Source organism: Chenopodium album, chromosome 16 (assembly GCF_948465745.1).
Source record: "Chenopodium album chromosome 16, dcCheAlbu1.1, whole genome shotgun sequence".
Lineage (NCBI taxonomy): Eukaryota > Viridiplantae > Streptophyta > Magnoliopsida > Caryophyllales > Amaranthaceae > Chenopodium > Chenopodium album.
Window position 1 is genome coordinate 39,570,168 of NC_137849.1, and position 19,362 is coordinate 39,589,529.

General features: G+C 35.2%; 2 protein-coding genes and 1 pseudogene across 3 annotated transcripts; 1 reads left to right on the forward strand and 2 right to left on the reverse strand.

Moving 5' to 3' along the window:
* Positions 1 to 386: 386 nt before the first annotated feature.
* On the forward strand, positions 387 to 6,433 carry LOC145585264 (uncharacterized). Of its 2 annotated transcripts, none has more exons than XM_081641977.1 (6): positions 387 to 742; positions 1,439 to 1,583; positions 2,672 to 2,816; positions 3,896 to 3,932; positions 4,443 to 4,740; positions 5,217 to 6,433. In XM_081641977.1, exons 1-6 carry the CDS (start codon positions 527 to 529, stop codon positions 5,255 to 5,257), a joined length of 882 nt encoding a protein of 293 aa, XP_081498103.1. In that variant the 5' UTR covers positions 387 to 526; the 3' UTR covers positions 5,258 to 6,433. The 2 variants fall into 2 exon arrangements, with proteins under 2 accessions (XP_081498103.1, XP_081498104.1); XM_081641978.1 differs by having other exon boundaries at positions 388 to 742; positions 5,197 to 6,433.
* A 7,352-nt stretch (positions 6,434 to 13,785) lies between these two features.
* Positions 13,786 to 14,391, reverse strand: LOC145584278 (putative mitochondrial protein AtMg00310 pseudogene; annotated as a pseudogene).
* A 126-nt stretch (positions 14,392 to 14,517) lies between these two features.
* Positions 14,518 to 16,695, reverse strand: LOC145584279 (uncharacterized). The gene is made up of 4 exons (XM_081641155.1): positions 16,489 to 16,695; positions 15,730 to 16,371; positions 15,508 to 15,618; positions 14,518 to 15,387 (listed from the first exon to the last, which is right to left on the reverse strand). Exons 1-4 carry the CDS (start codon positions 16,693 to 16,695, stop codon positions 14,518 to 14,520), a joined length of 1,830 nt encoding a protein of 609 aa, XP_081497281.1.
* Between the last annotated feature and the right edge of the window lie 2,667 nt (positions 16,696 to 19,362).

Consider the following 19,362-nt stretch of genomic DNA (forward strand, 5'->3'; position numbering starts at 1 on the left):
ATTTAAAAAATTATGAAAATTTCTTATAGAATTTGAAAAATGCATATAAGGATTATTCACTCTAGGTAAAAGCTTGATCAAATCTAAAATTCATATTAGAATTTAGAACAGAACAGATCAGATCAGATCACATAAAATGAACACACATAGTCTACCGTAGTTTGTAAAAGATACACCCAAGTGTATATAACGGAATACTCCGCACACGCCATTCCCACGTAAATGGAAAAAAAAAACAAAAAAAAAGTTCGTGAAACTCAAACTCCAACCAAAGCGCGTAAACAAGAAAAGCAAAGAAAGAGTGGTTTCAATACAAGTCACTTTTATAGCATAGTTAAATAATTGAAAGAGTTATATCATCCGACCTTTTGCTTTTCTAATTCCCTTCCCTCCCAATTTTCTCTCTCCTCTTCCCTCCCTTTCCCTTTCCCCTTCCCCCTCCCCTCTCTTCCCACCAGATCTCTCTTGCTCTCAGCCCTAATCAGTAGTTCCGCTGTCAATTCCACTGTGCCTCAAAATATCAGAAATGACTCCCGCACCACCCGCGCCTGCAACGACGGCACCCGGTAACAATAATAATAATCAGTTCGGCGATACGACGTACACTAAGGTGTTCGTCGGAGGATTAGCGTGGGAAACTCAGAAAGATACTCTCAGAAATTATTTTCATCAGTTTGGTGATATCTTGGAAGCTGTCGTTATTACTGATAAGGCTACTGCTAGATCCAAGGGCTATGGTTTTGTACGTCTCTTACTACTTTTTAATTTTACTTGCATTCACTACAATCTTCAAAAATTTAGATCCTTCCGTTTTTGCTGATTTTTCAGCATTTGATTTCGTTTTCTGTTATTTATCTTCAAAATTACAGAAGGTCTAATTTTGATTTACGTAGATTTTCCTAGGGTTTTTATCTTAAAAAAAGAAAAATTGTTGTTGTTGTTGTTTTTTTTTTTTTTTTTTTTAATTTATTTATTTATTTATTTTTTAAATTGAGACGATGATCCAAGAAAATATTTAACATTATAACAAGAATTTTAGGTTTTGATTATTGTACTTGTTTAAATAATTTCTCCGTTACTCAATTTAGGATTAAAGTTGTACATTTTTCACGTGTTACTCGAATTAGGGGCCTTTCTAGTTCATTTCCTTCAATTTTCATCTTCCGACTATCCAAGTCAGTGATACTCGTATATAAAAAAGATCTTATCAAAATTTTCCGTCATACACATCCGACTATCCATCCCAAGGCTCTGTAGAATTAATGTTTGATCACAATGAAGAGGGGTAGATTATAATCTCCCGAGATTCCTTGAACTTGAATATACATTTGGTGGTTATAAAGGGAATATATTTTTAATATTTTTGGGAATTAAAAGAATGATATTCTTGCTTGCTTTTTACTTATTGCATACATGATTTTATTTAATTATTTAATAGGTGACTTTCCGAGAGCCAGAAGCTGCAATGAGAGCATGCCTTGATGCAACTCCAGTGATTGATGGAAGAAGGGCCAATTGTAATCTTGCTTTTTTGGGTGCTCAAAAATCTAAACCTTCCACTCCTTCCCACCACTCCACTCATGGTACATTCTTCATTTTTTTATTAATTAACTAATCCTATATTTTTTTTAGTTTGCGCTATTTTAAATAATAGATCACGTTTAATCTTGTTTTACAATTGCAATGTGATACATAAAATGGCTGATATATTGGCTTATACTGATGTGAGAATGAATAGAATGAAGCTGTTTTATGATTTTTGATACTTTAATATTGATTTAAGAGAGACAATGATGATAATTATAGAAAATAATCAAAAGTCACATGATACTATGATAGTAATATGCTGTTTATTATCCTAAATAGGGGTAATCATGCATATTTGATCGTGTTATGGGGCTAAGATTTGACATAAAGAGAATTTGAATGCTCTAAATATATTCTCTATAATTCTATATGTATCACCTAGAATATCTATGCACAATTAATTTGATACGGGATTAGCTAAAGTTAATTCTAGCTTTCTCTTACCTAATTTGTGAGACATCAAAATTTCTTTCTCCACCAATTTTGCTATTTTGGATAAGTTATTACTAGATTGTCCTCCAACCACTTTTGATTGCTTGGAAGAGGGAGATTGTTCTTCATTTAATACCTTTTTCGTTCTTTTTTAATCACAATGTTTTTCAAGATTGCAACAATTGCTTTATTTGGCTATTGATTGTCATGTCGTCCAGTCTTAAGTCTCTTAACCTCTTACAAAAACAATGTTCTTAAATATTGTGTTATATTAATTCTATGTCTATCCCATTCTTTAATTTAACTACCGACATATTATTATCAAATCCAATCATAAACTATGCTTCATTTAGAATATATATAGTGGCAAGTCTGATGACCACTTTCTCTAGGCAACATAAAATATTGCCTCATATTAGATTTATAACTATTTATTTTTATCCATAGTCTTGTATTACATAGCCCGACTAATACACCAAGTAATACCACACAAAAGGTTTTAAAGCTAATACAAATACGTAAAAAGCAACTTGCTTTTTACTTACTCCGTATATTTTATGTGACTAATACTTGGTTTGACTATGAGACTGTCTGATACAAGACTTTACCTTAATTTTTTCGATTCCGCTGACGAAATTGGTTGGGAGAACAGGAATAAGCAGGAATGTGAAGGGAATGAACAACAACAATGGTGGTGAGAGTGGGTATGGAGGAGCAGCCTTTATTGGAGCAACAGCATCCACTACCTTTCCTCATTATGCCATCCAACAAGGGATTCCTTTAGCTCATTTCTATGGGTATTATTCCATTTAATTCATTCCTTTTTTTTTATTTTTTAATTTTTTTTTAATTTTTTGAGTATAGTCTACTTGTAAAATTGACTATCTTTTGCTTTTTCAGTGATTTTTTTTTCTGTATCCCTTTGTCTGTCCTATTGTCTCTCTCATCACGTGCTCAGTCTGTTGGATGCACATGCTTGACAGCTCATTTTCATAACCCAATTTAAAGCTTTACTCCGCATGCTCACTCTCTCCTGTATTTTTTTTTGGGACATTGACAGCGTTACTGAGAAGACTAGCATGTGTGGTCTTCTCATTACATTGCCCAGTTACTTAGGTTCTTTAGTAATCACTTTTCTGGTCAATTTATTTATTATTAATCTAGCATTTTATCTAATGATAGTTATAATCATGATTAATGGATGACTTGTTATATGTTACATGATCTTCAAGTCTTTCTCTTTGTTGCATTTTATCCCAATTGCAGTCTTGTAATAAATAAGTGTGAGACGATCTTATCTAATGATTTCACTGTATCATATTACTGTTTCGAGGTATTAAAGATTAAAATAAGAATGTTGAATTTGATTATAGATATAAAATTGATTATCTTTATATCTCATTTTATAAGCTTAATTACTATATGCATATGCATGAAGTGGGACAATGCAAAGAAGTACTAGTATATTGTTTAAGGAGAAAGAGCACTTAGGAAATATATGATTACAAAATGCAGTTCTTGTATGATGATCAATGAATCTGTTCCCCACACCCTATAAACAATGATATGTGCTAATTTTGTTCTTCTTTCTTTCTTGAACAAAAATGGTATATCATTCGATTGTTCGAATAATTTTGTTGTGCCATTTTAATTTGCGATCATGTCGTTTTCTGTCAATTTTTACAGTATCTTTTTGAGTTATAATCATGAAAATGAAAGCATTATCTAGTTTGATTATTCGATCCTTTTCATTTTACTTTTATCTAAGAAACTTAATTGTCGTGAGTTTTATTGGTTGTTTAATACGAAGTATAAGCTAGATCATTGCCTTCTTCTTACGTTATTTTTATTTCTTTTTCTCTTGGACACTTTTCAGGTACCCTCCATATTCATCTGATTACACTTACCCTGCGGTTAGTGCAAACTTTTCTGCACTCTCTAAGATTGCTTCACCTTAACCATTGTTCTGAAATTGGCTTCTAATTCAATAAAATTGTTTTGATTTGTATTTTTGGTATTTGATGTAAATAGTAGATAATATCTGGTATAAGATAAAGTGTCAGACATTTTCTTGTGGACGAAAATAATAGTGTTAACAGTTGCATCAAAGAAAGACAAAGGAAGTGCTTGATTTAGACAACTAATTAAGGATTGTAACAAGCTAAGCTATAAAATTCAATTGTGATGAACATTTCTGTAGGATATTGGTTTAGGAATTTTTTTTCTTACCTTAACTTTTGTCGCTCTCTAATGGATTCCATCTGAGAGTTTCATGGACAACACAACAATAATCCATTACTAAATAGGTAATGTGACGATAATTCAGTAGAGATCCCAAAACAGACTATTAATATGATTTTCTGATGGAAAAGTGTAGTGAATTATTGCTCACATTACTAATTTGGCCTCTTATTTGGTTCCAGGGTTACTATGGAGTGCACGGAGGAGTAGCCAATCAGTACCAGCTGTATGGAGCTGCCGGGGCAGCTGTAGGAGGCATGATGAACTGCTTCTATCCTTATCAACTGCAGTTTGGGGATCAAGTGAATACTGCTGGAGGAAATGCTGCAGCTAATACCGCTTATGCAACTGCTGCGGCACAGCCCTATGGTCTCCACTACGCTCATCATGGCCTATTCCCATTTTCTTCTGCTACCTCTCCTCAGCAGTATTACAGTCCTCCCATGTCTTTTGCTGCGGCCACAAACCCTATGCAATCAGGTTTGTACTTTAATTTTCTCATTATGCTTGAATTTATTTCCATATAAAGACTGTTATCTGATCTTTAATATTTGATCATGTTATAAGTCTTGTTTAGTTGTTTTTAAACTAGTTAAGACTGCATGCAGAACTTGAATGATAGTTAAAAGGGAACGAAAATGCGTGTCTTTTAATTTTGTTAGAATTGCAAACAAATGAAAATTAAAGCTGTTATTTGTCAAAGTACTGTTTTGGAATTTTAGGGAAACCCAGCTTGTACCAGTCCCTCCTTGTGCTGTCCTAGTCCCTACATATGTGTGACTAATCCGACGATCTTGTTCATAGAAATATCCGTACTAGATTTTCTTGTTGCTAAAATTAGGACAAGGAATTGACCCATTCCCAGAATTCTGAACTGTCCTACTACATCTGTTTATACTTATTAATGTGTTTACTGTCAACTGACTTCTATAATAGTGTGTTTTGCTGTTCCACAGGCATGACCATGGCTCTTCAGGCTCCGATTCCTCGTTGTTAATGGGACACGCTGCAACTGGTTTAGCTCGTATCAGCACAATCCTTCTGCATGTTTAAAGCCATATTTGGCCCAACCATGGTTCTCTTTTTTCCTCACTCATGAACCATCTCCATCTCATGCCAGACTCCCTACTCGTGTAGGCAGTTGGCTGAGGTTGAGAAACATTTGTTGGTCCCCCATAGGGATCCCCCCCCCCAAAAAAAAAAACTTCATTCATGCATTCTCATTGCATTTATCTTCAAGGAGTCTTAATCAAAGAGATAAGTCTCCTGAAGTAACCATCAACCAACTTGGCTATTTTGGAGAGCGAAGTTGGATGCATATAGATTGATCGTACATTTAGCCTCAGGAAAGGCTAACCGCGTGACAACTACTACCAAGTTTAGCTTCAATTGTGCCAGTAATAGTGAAGGCATATGGAAGTACATAGCTTTGTGATGTAGGGTATAGCTATTAGTCACACTAACCTACTTTGATGTTAACTAACAAGTCTTGACTATTGATGAGGTCAAATGTCAAGGCTACTTGCTCGACGAGTATGGGGCATGGGCTGCCCTATTACTTCTTACCTCTGTATCATTTTAGCGATTGTTTACCTGTGAAAACATCTAGCAGTGGAGCTTCCCCGCGGTAGGGGAATCCATCTTTGAGTCGACAAAATATCTTCATTGTTGGCTCATGGTGGCTAAACTTGGAATTTTAGCCTTATTTTCGCTGTACATTATTATTATTACTAGTCATGGGGAGATTTTCTTTTAGTTGGTAATCCCCATTGATCAGCATGTAGCATTCTAATACATCGTTGAACTCTATTAATGGTTAATAGAGTTCAATAATGTGACTTCATAACACATCCTTCTTCCCCTCTCCTCGACCCAAAAGAAAGGAGGCGTGGAATGGGATCCATCATTTTTACGTCTCTAATGTCTATGAATGTAGTAGCTCATAAGTAACTTTCGGTATCTCCTTTTAAATTCGGTGCTCTTCATGTATTTCACCTTTGTTGGTTCATGGTCTCACACCATCAATCAGGATTGTGGTGTGTTGCTAAGAATAAGACTTGTTAAATGTTAATCCTTATTATTAGTTGTTTAGATTTGATATTCTGATGTTCTGAATTACGACAATGTATAACTGTTATTACTGTATTAGTTGCTTACTGTAATTATTTTTGCATTATGGTGTTAGCACTGTTAGCTTTATGTCATGTTTTGTTATCTAACTTTATCAACCGCCAAAATTCTTTTTGAATTGTGAATTAATTCACCATTTCAAACTCTTTTCTACTTTAATTTTATTTGAGAAAATTAACTACTGTTGTATAAAAGAAGATCAAAGAGTCAATGACACATTTGGTTTCTGAATTTTTTTTTTATTTTTTTATTTTTGACAAAGGATACAAACATATTACATATTAATACTAAAGCAAATAAAATTAACCGCGGTTTCTCCAGGATGAATGCGTTGACGATCCGTCTTATGTATGCTACAATATTGAAAGGTAGAGCCAAGCAACGTTACCATGACCATCCCCTCGAAAAAGGGAAACAAGATTGTAGGAATCAGTAAAAACTATAAGGGGATGAAACCCCCGATCCAAAGCCCACTGTAACCCATACATGCATGCCAAAGCCACCGCATGTAAAGCCGAGGTACAAACCCCGAAGTTACTTCCGCCAATGATCCTATCATCCAATGGATCATCATTATCCAAACACCATCCCATCCCAACTTGATGAAAATCTTTGAACCAAGACCCATCTAATTGTAGAGAAAGTGAAGTTGTCCCTTGGTTACCTAGTCCAAGCTGAGTGCTGTAAAAACCTGGTGGAGGAGAGGCACCACCATCATCCCCCGCAAGACCGGGGGAATTTGTAGATGCATCCGAGTTGACAAAAATTGTATGTGCGTCCATAACCTCCGCAAATTGAGAAGCAAACGGCCGGGAAGTAGTAGTAGAATCCCTAAAGATTCTGGAATTCCGATATAACCACAGACTCCAAAGCGTACCAACAAAGGTACCTAAGTGGGTACAAGAAGGCCCATCTTGACTAATAAAAAGTCGAATATAATCTTGGATCCGATCTAAGAGAGAAAGGTCTCCATTAAATTCTGAGCGGACACCGAGGCATCCACCCCTCCAAACTGTTCGTGCACTAAAGCACATTCTAAAGAGATGTTGTAAATCCTCTGGGTCTGATCTACAGAGGTCATAGAAAACATCTTGAATTGGAACACCGCGATGATGGAGTTCCACCTTAACTGCAAGAGCACGATGTAACAGTTTCCATAAAAACAACTTTCACTTTGGTTGTAACTAGTGAGACCAGAGGACTTTCCAGAAGGAATCAGTACTAGAATGTGTGAAAGCAGCAGAAAGTTGGTTTCTGAATTCTGATACAGATAGTATGATGATGATTTCATTGTAATGGATTGATTCCCTTTATTTGAATTTTTAGAGATTTGAAGAAATACTTTTGACATTTTGGTCGCTTTTATCAATGAGTATCCTTAAATATCAGACAGTACAAAGACAGAATGACGTGTAGGGATCAATTTTTAATTGCACAAATTAGGTAGACTGGTGTCAAATTTAACCTGATACTCTCCCTTTAATGTTTGTTACATTTGATTTTAGAGAGTTAAAGGTTAAGAATGTTGATCACTCGTTCACATTAATTAGAAATAAATTATTTAAATGGATCCTATTAGTTTCGTTGTCAAATGTTGTTTCATGTAATATACAGAGTTGTAGTATAATTGTTTATATTTTTTCAATAACTTTTCATTAACACAAGTTTAAGAAAGGAAATTTTAGATTTTAACACCACAAAAAAACCCGAAATTGACTTTTAAAACCCCCATAAGAAAAAATTATTTTAACACCAGAAAAATTTTAAAAAAATGGATTTTACCACCACTTAACTGATTCCGTTTAGTGGGACTATAAAATCATGTGTCGCTTTATTATTGGCCAAAAAAAGAAAAAAAAAAATTTAAAAATAAAAATAAAAAACCTAAAACTACCCGGCCCCCAAACGCCCCACCACCGCCCTTCCTGAACCCACCACCGGTGACGTACCCGCACCCCCAACCACCTGAACTCTCCCCCTCCCTTTCCCGCAACCGTTTCGCCCCCAAAAACCACCAAACCCAAAAACCCTCCTCCCCCAAAACTTGTGTTAATGAATTACAGCTGGTTTGTTTAGAATGTTTTACTATATTCTGTAACCTTTTGTTTAAATGGAAATTGTAATATCATAGCTTTGTATTAATGAAAAGTTTAAGTTTATATATTTGTTAGTGTTTATATGTCAATTTAAATGAAAAAAATGCAAAAAATAAAAAAAGCAATAAAAAAAAATAAAATTTTGGGCATTATTAGCACCGGTTCAGAACCGAACCGGTGCGAAAAACCTTTTTTAAAAATTTCTTTAGGCATTTATCGCATTGGTTAACCGATGCCAAAGGTAATAATTGCCACCGGTTTTGAACCGGTGCGATTTTTTTAGTTTTTTGGCATCCCTCAAATGAGCACCGGTTCAAAACCGGTGCTATGGGGGGTTTTGAACCGGTGCTCTTTTATATTTTTCTACTAGTGTATAAATCTTTCTATTTGGTACGACTCATTATATCAAATTATAAAATATATTGATAGATAGAATATACTAATGTTATAAAGGATAATAATTTCATATATTCTCGTATATTTGATGAACTATCGTTTTGGTAGGATATCTTTTATTAAGTATATCTTTTATTAGGAAACTAACAAGTAACAACCTTGGTGAGCAAGGCTTTTGTTTTCTTCCTTGTATAAATATTGTACCTGGTACATCAATAAACTCAGAACATTATGCGTAATATTGTGCTTGTATTTTTCTATTTTTGTTGTTGTATGGTAATGAGTAACTGAATCAAACCGAAGGGCTCCTTGATTTATAACTAGAAGATCATAATTGAGGATATATGCGTCACTATTGCAAGACTAATTGTTACTTTGTATTATTTCTAACTATTTCTCCGTATGAGTTTTTCTTTGTATTGCTTTATACCTCAAGTGAATGAAGATGTAAATTAAATGAGGAATAATTACTTCCATACTAGTTAACATATGCTTTTGTTACATGATTATAACATATGCCAAGTTATATTATTAAACAATGTTACCTTGTTTATTTTAAGGCATGATTTATGATTATTGTTGCTACCTTATTATAATAAATCATGATATAAGTATTACTGTGAGATGTTTGATTTTATTATTTTGATTGCATATGGAGTATTTGGTTATTACCTCACAATCTCACATAATATCAGGTCTTTAGCTTATTAACCATAATTCTAAGAGCAAGTTTAGCCCAAGACTTGGATGTGACATCATTTTTGGTGGTTTTCATTGAAAATGATATCATCAAATTCTTGTTAAAACTCATTAAGACTTGTCCAAATTTATCACTTTAGCCCTATGACTCAAATATATGACACATTAACTTTTTTATCTCTTTATATTATCTATATAATGACAACATTAATGAACAAAGTGTAATAAAAAAAAGGATAATAAAATAAAATTGAGGTGGGTCCCAATCTCAAGTCTTAAGTTGAGTCTTGGAATTTTAAGACTCAACTTGAGACTTGCTTGAGATTTAAGAAGAAAAATGAGAAAAGTCTTAAACATAAGTCTTAAGATTCAAGATGATAATGTCACCTCAAGTCTTAAGACTTGGGGCTAAACTTGCTCTAAGATATTTTACTCACCAAGATATTTATATATTAGAAACTAATAAAGATAAGATTAACTTTATCAATGGAGCACTATTAACCAAAAGACTATTTTATTTGTATTTCATGACTACTTTGTATCCTTAAAATATCTATATTTTATTTATTGTGTTCATCTACAACTTTAATTTATCTTAATTAGTTTTGTTGAGGAATCGCTTGATGCTTGGGTCAGATGCATGTTTGTACAATTATATTTAAACTATAAAATCAATGATAATAAGTTGCAAGCTAATTATTACTCTATAATCGCATACTCCTTTTTCAATCTTGGACTTGAAGTTCCAAATTTTGTTCTTTTAATATATACTTCCTCTTTTTTTTTTAATAGTTGCAACACACACTTTTTCACAGTATTTAAGGTATGTGGAGTTCACATGGGGTGAGTGGTTATTAGGAGTGTAATTTAGTGGGCCATGTGCTTTAAATAAGAGAAATATTATAGTTGTTCCCCAAAATAACTTCCATTTATGGTGTTGCAAGTATTGTGACATTTCCATTTTAGGGAAATGTTGCAAGTATTAAAAAACGGAGGAAGTACCTTATATTATCTCATGTAAATACATTATATTATAATTGACATTAACTTTGTACCATGGTCATATTGTTAGTAACCTTATAAGAGGGTACTATTATGAAATATACTAACATGATGGTATAAGTATTGATTGATGTGTATATTAAATTTAATTTGGTGGTTATTATAGATACCACACTTTGGGTAAGTATTAATGATTCATAAATTACTAAATTCTTATTCCCAAAAATGAATGAGAAATAATTGTATGATTGAGATGATACATGCATGTTTCTATAATTCATGCAAAAGTTATACGATGTGCAAATTAAACATGATTGCACAATATCTATTTGAGCAAGAGATAGATGACATTGTGGAAAACTTACTTGTAAAATATATTTATTATGCCCATACTAATAAGAAATTAATATAATTGGGCAAGATGTACGAATAAGAGTTTATAAAAAAATAACTTTATTATGCTTGATACATGCATGCATTGTTAAAAGAATTTATGCCTTAAAATTTGGATGAGATTTAATGTTGGATTCATTTTATGCCCCATATGCAAGGATTAGGGGGATATTGTATTCATTTCATTATTTTATGTAATAACGATTTATTTAATGAAAGTGACCACATGTTAATTAAATATTTTGAAATGATACCATCATGTAGATGGATATAAATAAATGTCATTGATTATATACTAATTGTAAATGCTCCAACTAAAATTGATGTCAGGACAACACCAATTGCTAATGAACTCATAACGTGCTTGAAGTGTGATTGATCAATAGAATCTAAAGATAATTAAGTATCTTTGAAAAGGAAACGAGCCACTATATTGACAATTCAATGACAAATTTCAGGAAGTGATAAACTACATTACATTTCTAAAAGAAATAACTTTTAGTAAAATTCTTATGTTCCATGATTATATAAAAGACTCCAGAAGAGTATGAAATATCCAACATGATTAACATGTATCAAGTTTATAGTTAAAATTCCTGTAGTGTATGAGTAATTATTGGATAATATTAATTGATTGTCTTGCCAATTGTATAAAGAAACACATGTTGGTGTTATAATATCACATCATATTCATGACCATGCATAAAGTAAGTTTTATAAAGTGATCACTAGTGTTGGAAAACTGACCAGCGTTCAAATTTAGAAAAGTGATTGGAGTGATAATTAAATTAGATCATTCGGGTTTAATAATTACCCGTTATGAAACCTGAAGTTTCATTTGATAATAATTTGTATTGATGAAAATTTCAAGAGTTAATAGGTTTTGATTTCTTATATAAAAAAGTAATAGGTGACCAGAAGTTCACCAAAATAACTTATTATATATTATTATCGACAATTATGTGACTAGAAGCTCATCAAAAACACTATTTAAGTCTTTAAAGATTTAGAAAATCACCACCTAGTAGAATTACAAGCAAATGATTTATGCTTGTAAAACAATTATTTTGATTGGGGCTATTATATGTCAGCACATAAGAAATTGGAAAAGAAGAGAAAACGTACCACTGCACAACACATGTCTCCCTATTGACATTGTTTTCCAGAAGATATTATGAAAAGGTTAATAATAAATACACATGCAATGTAAAGTTAATGAAAAAATGATTCTTCATTGAATTGTTCTCCAGAAGAGATGAAACTTGTTTAATACAAATTTTATGAGAAATAAATTTTGATTGTGATCCTCCCAATGAAGTGAATTTTATTAATGCAAATTCATCTACTAAGTTGGTATAGAATAAGACAACCCTATAAATGAGATATTTTACCAATTTAGGGGGAGAAGAACAAATTAGCAAAAGTTGAAAAAATTAAATGAATAAATAAATAATAATTATGATCCCTATAATGGTAGTTTGAAAAGTTATATGCCAACTTTTTTCTATATACTATCAAGATATGTTAAACATTTATGATTTGATTCGTATTCAGTTATGATCGACTCATGTTGCATAGCGTTGAAGATACATTTTGGTCATATTAATTAATTATGAGTGTACATTGAGATAAAATCTTGCCAATAATACTTGAATCACTACACCTGAAGTGTAGGTTGTATGATCGGTTCCAAAATATAGATACGATATGTGGCAAGATAGTGCAGTTAACACTTTTTTTTGAAACCAAGCTGCGAATAAAATTAGAGAAGATCAATTTCCGCAAAAGATGTTAAGCTTTGGGGAAAATGACCAAGAGAAACAAGTTCATTACAACCTCTAGCATCCCATCTTGCCACACTATGAGCTAGAGTATTACCCGCACGCTTTACATGAGAAAACGAAAAAGAATTAAAACAAGAAGCCAAACTAGAAATATCATCATATAATAGGAAAATAGGAGAGAACCCCTTGGCCTTTGACTTGACAGCATTAACCACAATCTCTGCATCTGATTCAAGTTGGACATCGCTAAACCCCAACCTTCTCGCAATTTGTAACCCAAATCTGCAAGCTGCGGCTTCAGCAGTCCCTACGTCCCACCCAGCTCCCACATGGCGAACAGCAGCAGCTAGAAGGGAGCCTTGCTCATCCCTAATGACAACACCCAACCCCGTCTTCACACCAATATGGGCATCATAGTTTACCTTTATCACACCTGCCTCGGGGTACTTCCAAGAGCTAGCAGAACGGGGTCTCATAGAGATAGCTCTGTTGTACACCTTAGACGCATAATCATTACTCTCTTTGACATAGTGCAACCATCCCCTTGCAACATCAATCACATTGTACGTTTCTTGCTTAAACACCTCTTTGTTCCTGCAATGCCATGCTGCCCACGCAAGAGAAGCAATTGTGATAAGGTCCTCCCTTGATACATTCTTAAAGCACCATAAAAAAAGTTCCACAAAGCTGCTGGTTGGTGCCGCATTAACCTGTGTAAGAAGCGGACTTGCTGCGCAGATTTCCATAGCTGATTTGCATTCAAAAGTGGCATGAAATATGGTTTCTGCTGGAGCATTACAGATGCTGCAGTTTTGTTCAGCAACAATACGGCGGTAGAATAATCTTTCCTTGACAGCAAGGAAGCCTTTACATGCCCTCCACAAAAAGTGTTTCAATTTAGGAGGGCATACTAAAGACCATATGATTTTCCAGACCTCATTCATATCAGCACCTTGCATCACAGATGGTACTTTCTTGCACAGCCAATAACCACATTTTACAGAGTAATTTCCATCCTTAGATGGCTACCAAAACATCCTACCAGGGGGGCTGCTTGGAGACAGCGGTATTGTGCAAATTTTAGCCGAGTCTTCATCACTGAAATTGCTAGCAATTATATTCAAATCCCACTTGCAACAATTATGGTTGATCAAATTGCTCACCCTTAGACCCATATCACTCGTAGCACAAGGGGTTGGCACAATTGCAGAGGAGTTTCCTGGTAACCAAGCCTCACTCCAAACATTAATAGCACTCCCATTCCCCACCCTCCACTTAAGACCCTCTAATAGCACACCTCTAGCACCCCACATACTCCTCCATGCATAGCTAGGATCAAAGCCACATGTAGCCTTGAGAACATCACAATTCTTAAAATATTTTGCTTTTAGAATTGAATGAATCAGAGTACCCGGATTGTGATGTAGTCTCCATAGCTGCTTAGCCAACAACGTCTGGTTAAAACATTTTAAGTCTCTAAATCCCAATACACCAAGAGCTTTGGGACGACACAAGAGATCCCAACGTTGCCAATGCATCTTACTTGTAGTCTCCGTTGAGCCCCACCAAAATCTCGCAAGCATAGAGTGAATCTCATCTATAAGTCCTTCGGGAAGTTTGAAAATACTCATCATATAAGTAGGAATAGCCTGGGTCACTGCTTTGATGAGTACCTCTTTTCCCGGCCTCGATAATAATTTTTCTTTCCACCCCTGCAATTTCTTCCATAATCTCTCCTTCAATCCTGCAAAAATCGCTTATTTTGACCTTCCAATGATAGTCGGCAGCCCAAGGTACTTTTCATGTCTTTCAACCTCTCTTACTCCCAAAATATCAATAATTTCTTGCCTTCGATTCAGACATACTTTTTTGCTCAAGAGAACTTCAGTTTTGCATAGATTGACGTTCTGACCCGAAGCTCTCTCATATTTGCTGATAATATCAGCTATAACCGAGCATTCTTGCACATTTTCTCTAGCAAAAAGTATACTATTATCCGTAAAAAATAAATGAGATACTCTTGGCGCATTTCTGCAAATTCTAGCACCATGCATTAAATTACCATTGACCGCTTTTGAAATTAGAGTCGAAAAAGCATCCGCACACAACAGAAATAAGTACGGAGAAATCGGATCACCCTGGCGTAATCCTCTAGATGGAATCACATTCCCAGAAATTTGCCCGTTGATCTTAAAAGCGAAAGAAATGCTATTAAGACAACACATTATACGATGAATCCAATTATTCGAGAACCCCAATCTGATCATCACCTGCTCTAAAAAAACCCACTCCACTATATTATATGCTTTGCTCATATCCAACTTTAAAGCAACTTTGCCATCCTTCCCTTCACCACCTCTCTTCATTGAATGAAAAATCTCAAATCTTACAATAGCATTATCAGTGATGAGCCTCTGCAGGACAAAAACACTCTGATTTGGAGAGATAATTTCCCCAAGAAATTTCTTCAATTTATTTTCCAGCACCTTAGAGATGATTTTATAAATAACATTACAGCAGCTAATAGGCCTAAATTCCAAAATTAGAGTAGGTTTATCACATTTCGGAATAAGCACAATACAAGTGTTATTTATCTCAGCCAGATTCACATTCCCATTCCACCAACTCTAAACATAAGCAATAATATCTGACCCTACAACATGCCAAAATTTCTGAAAAAATAGAGCGTGCATACCGTTAGGGCCCGGAGCTTTGTTTGGGTGCATTTGAAACAACGCTTGTTTTACTTCTTCCCTCGTAGGTTCTCTATCCAGGATTGAATTCATCTCTGATGTTACCAAAGTGTCGAGGCCTTCCATTGCATCCTGAAATTCGGTAGGCGAGCTTGTGGCAAACAGCTTAGTAAAATATGCAGCAATCAGTTTTTCAATGTCGACTCTTTTATTCCTCCATACCCCATTATCATAAAAAAGACTAGCTATCCTATTCCGCGCCTTTCTTTAACTAGCCTTATGGTGAAAATATTTTGTGTTTTTGTCACCATCACACAACTCATTTGCCCTTGCACGAGCAAACCAATATGACTCTTCAAGTAAGTATAAAGAGTTTAGCTCCTTCGAAAGTGAGTGGCACAACTCCAATTTTCCCCCATCCATGGCGCCTTCTTTTAGGGACTTGAGAGCTTTTTCTGCCTTTTTGATTTTCTTCTTTATGGAGCCAAATGTTAGCGCTGCCCAGCTAGCCAATTTCTCCCCACACATTGATAATTTCAGCCGCAAACCAAGCCTACCCGAGGCAGCCCACGCTTCACTAACCACGTCGCCACACCCCTCATCTGCTAACCAGAAACTTTCGAACTTGAGAGCCGAATAACCCCAGTCATCATTGCGTTTGTTTTCAGTTGTCAAAATAATTGGAGCATGGTTTGGCTTCAAGATTGGTAGATGACGGACCTCAATATCAGGGAACAAAGAACACCATCCTTCATCCGCAAGAAACCGGTCAAGCCGCTCTCTAACAAAAGTTGCCATAGAATTTCCCCTTTCCCATGTAAAGATACTCCTAGAAAAACCAAGGTCCTTGAATACACACCTATCAATTGCTTCCCGGAATGCATCCATAAACCTCTCACACCTCGGCACCCCACCTTCCTTTTTGGAAAAGCATAGAATCAAACATGATACATGGGAGATCATTGACCCCTTTAAGTTGGGTCATAAGGGACCAAGTTTGGTGTTGGTTTGCTTGTTCCGGCCAACCATACACACCAATAGCTCTCCAAATAGGAACATTATTGTCATCCACACATTAGCAGCTATATGGTGAATAGAGTAAGAAACAATTTGCACATTAATGTCCTTCCACCACATCCCCAAACCATCCGATCTACCTACACTACTAAAGCAAACACCATTCGTATATCCACAACGGTTCTTTATTTTATTAAGAATTTTTTCATCAATCATAGTCTCCATTACAAAGACAATATTTGGCTTTTCCCTCCAACACATATCTTGGAGGCCTCTAACTGCACTCGGGTTGCCAAGCCCGTGGCAATTTCAACTAAAAATTTTCATTGCTTTTCGAGGGCTTGGACATCCCCAAGACCCTCTACTTTATATACAAGAATAATAGAAGAATCACTACTCACAAAAAGTTTCAGCTTCTTCTCTGGAATGTAGGCAGGAACGTGTTGGTTTGTATCCAACACTGCATCGACACTCCTTTTCCTTGAACAACTAGCTCCAACACTACTTTCAGTCGTATCCATGTCAATAGCAGCATCCTTTCGAACCCTTTTACGACCCATTTTACTGACTGTTGACGCAGCCCCATTCTCATACTGACATCCTTCTCGCCTTCCCCCAGTCCCATTTGAACATCCATACTTCCCACACTCGGATTCTCCCCCTCGATACGAGAGGTCTGCCCATCAGTAATTTTATCACCCTCCTTCTGAATTTCGACAGGTCGCAACACCAACTTATTCCCAGCCACATTAGTCACAGCTTTCAGAGATATAGCTCTAGGCTTTGGAGTATCACCAGAGCTCACAAATGGTGACGAGAATAACAATTTCCTGGTAGCGCCAGGTGGTCCAAGACGGATCGCAGCAGGGTCATTACAGTCAGACCTTTGCACCCTACCTCTTTTTGATAGACTCTCCACCCATTTCTTTTCCATTTCCCTTTCTAAAGCAGACACTTTTGAGCGATGAGGGGAAGCGGTCAAGAAAGGGCCATATTGAAAGACCATTGGCAAATCATCATTGCAGCTATCCTTCTCCTCACAATCTTTATCATTGTGGCCAATCCGACCACAATAATTGCAAAAATCACCAAGACGCTCACACTTAAAGCCCACCCACTTAGTGTGCCCCGAGTCAACCACAACTTTCATGCCTCTACGAAGGGGTTTGTTAATGTTCACCATCACTTTAACCCTCATATACTCCTCCCATCCTAGAGGATCAGATTCATCCACGTACCTTTAAGCATTCTCCAATACAATCTCCAACCTCCCTAGCAAACCACGAGGAGCGTTTACCAAAGGGGACATCAAGAAGCCTAATCCAGAAAGTGCATGAGTCAAAGGTAACTTCCGAGGGTTGTTCATCTGCACAAATCTCCTTCAGCAAGAGGGTTTGATTGTCAAAAGCCCATGGTCTCCCATATAAAACCTTCTTCCGATCCTCAGCTTTAAAGAATTGAAAAACAAACAAATTTGTATCGACAGACCTGATAAAAACGTTGTCATCAATTCTCCATAAATTTTTCAGCACCCTTTTCATTGCCTCGACATTGAAAGTTTCTTGGTAAGAAGTTTACCCACCAGCGAAAGGGATATCTTCTGATTCGGAGCAAACTCGTCTTTCATAGCACTCGACCCTTCAAGCACGAAATTCTCTTCGTCAGTCAACTTCAAATTCTCCTAGGTTTTCACCAATTGATCATCCATCACACCTAGAAGGCACAATTACACTATTTTTGATTGATTTTATGGATTAATACGCATCAAAAGGAATACGAAAGTTATTAAGAAGGCAAAATACAGAACCCTAGTAGAGAGAATTTTTTAACCCTACTCGAGGGACTTATACCAATTGTGTAGTTAACACTTTTAATAGTGTAATAGTATATAAATACTCCAAAAGTGGTATAGTTATCTGAATTATTACAATAAATGGCCTATGATGTAAGAAAAAATTATGATGGTAACAATGAAAAATGTATTCAGATATCATTGTCAAAATAGCATGCAAATTAAAATTGTACCTTAAGGAATTATGTGATGATATCGGTATATGATGGAACCGATAAATTAAATAATGCATTCATATGCATGATAGAATGGACTAGTAAATAAGGTATCTGGACTATATGTCCATTTTGATGTCGTCATAATAATAATCATGATAATTTTATCACGGATTAGAAGTCCAATGAAATATGGATTTTTAAATCCACACTGTACAATGTCTTGCATTATTTTGAGTCCTATTTATGTTCTTATGCATGTGTGAGTCTAGGTTATTGTATTATTCATTGCATATATCGAAAGTTGATAGATGAATTACTCTATGTATATTTTGTTTTCTATATCTCATATTGTTGCATTAGTTTCAATACAATAATTTGGTATATGTGATCGAATGTTTGTTCAAAATAAAGTAAGGCGTATTTGTAACTTTGATGGAAAATTGCAAAGAAATATTTATATTCCAATGGGCTTATAGTTTGATGAAATTATTGATGACGTCGATTTTATAGCATGTTATGAATCATGTAAGTGGAGTTCCTGAAGAACTTATTATGTACGACGTATTTATATATCCAGCCCTACAGATTTTATACTTTGAATATTGTAATTATTGAAGGATTCATGTCTTTGTCATGTGCAATTACTAGATATATAAATGGATCAAATTATGGAGATAATTAAGTTCGTACATTTAGATCGTCGTTATATCATAACTAGAGGTAATAACGATCTTTGGCCTAGTAAAATAGGCCAAAGCCCAATTGGACGGATCCTATAAGGTCACACAAAGGGCCTAGATCGAGCACGAGAGGACGAGGCCCATGATGGCCGGCCATATGGAGGAATAAGGAGGATTTCGAGCTTCGTGACCTATTTTAATT

Excerpts from the sequence above, each read along its gene's own strand:
- LOC145585264 (XM_081641977.1), top strand. The coding sequence starts at position 527 with ATGACTCCCGCACCACCCGCGCCTGCAACGACGGCACCCGGTAACAAT. Across the intron at positions 2,817-3,895 it reads CCTTTAGCTCATTTCTATGG|GTACCCTCCATATTCATCTG; the intron begins GTATTATTCCAT and ends GACACTTTTCAG. Across the intron at positions 3,933-4,442 it reads CTGATTACACTTACCCTGCG|GGTTACTATGGAGTGCACGG; the intron begins GTTAGTGCAAAC and ends ATTTGGTTCCAG.
- LOC145584279 (XM_081641155.1), bottom strand. The coding sequence starts at position 16,695 with ATGGAGACTATGATTGATGAAAAAATTCTTAATAAAATAAAGAACCGT. Across the intron at positions 16,372-16,488 it reads TCCTATTTGGAGAGCTATTG|GAAGGTGGGGTGCCGAGGTG; the intron begins GTGTGTATGGTT and ends TTTTCCAAAAAG. Across the intron at positions 15,619-15,729 it reads CAAAATATTTTCACCATAAG|CTGTTTGCCACAAGCTCGCC; the intron begins GCTAGTTAAAGA and ends TATTTTACTAAG.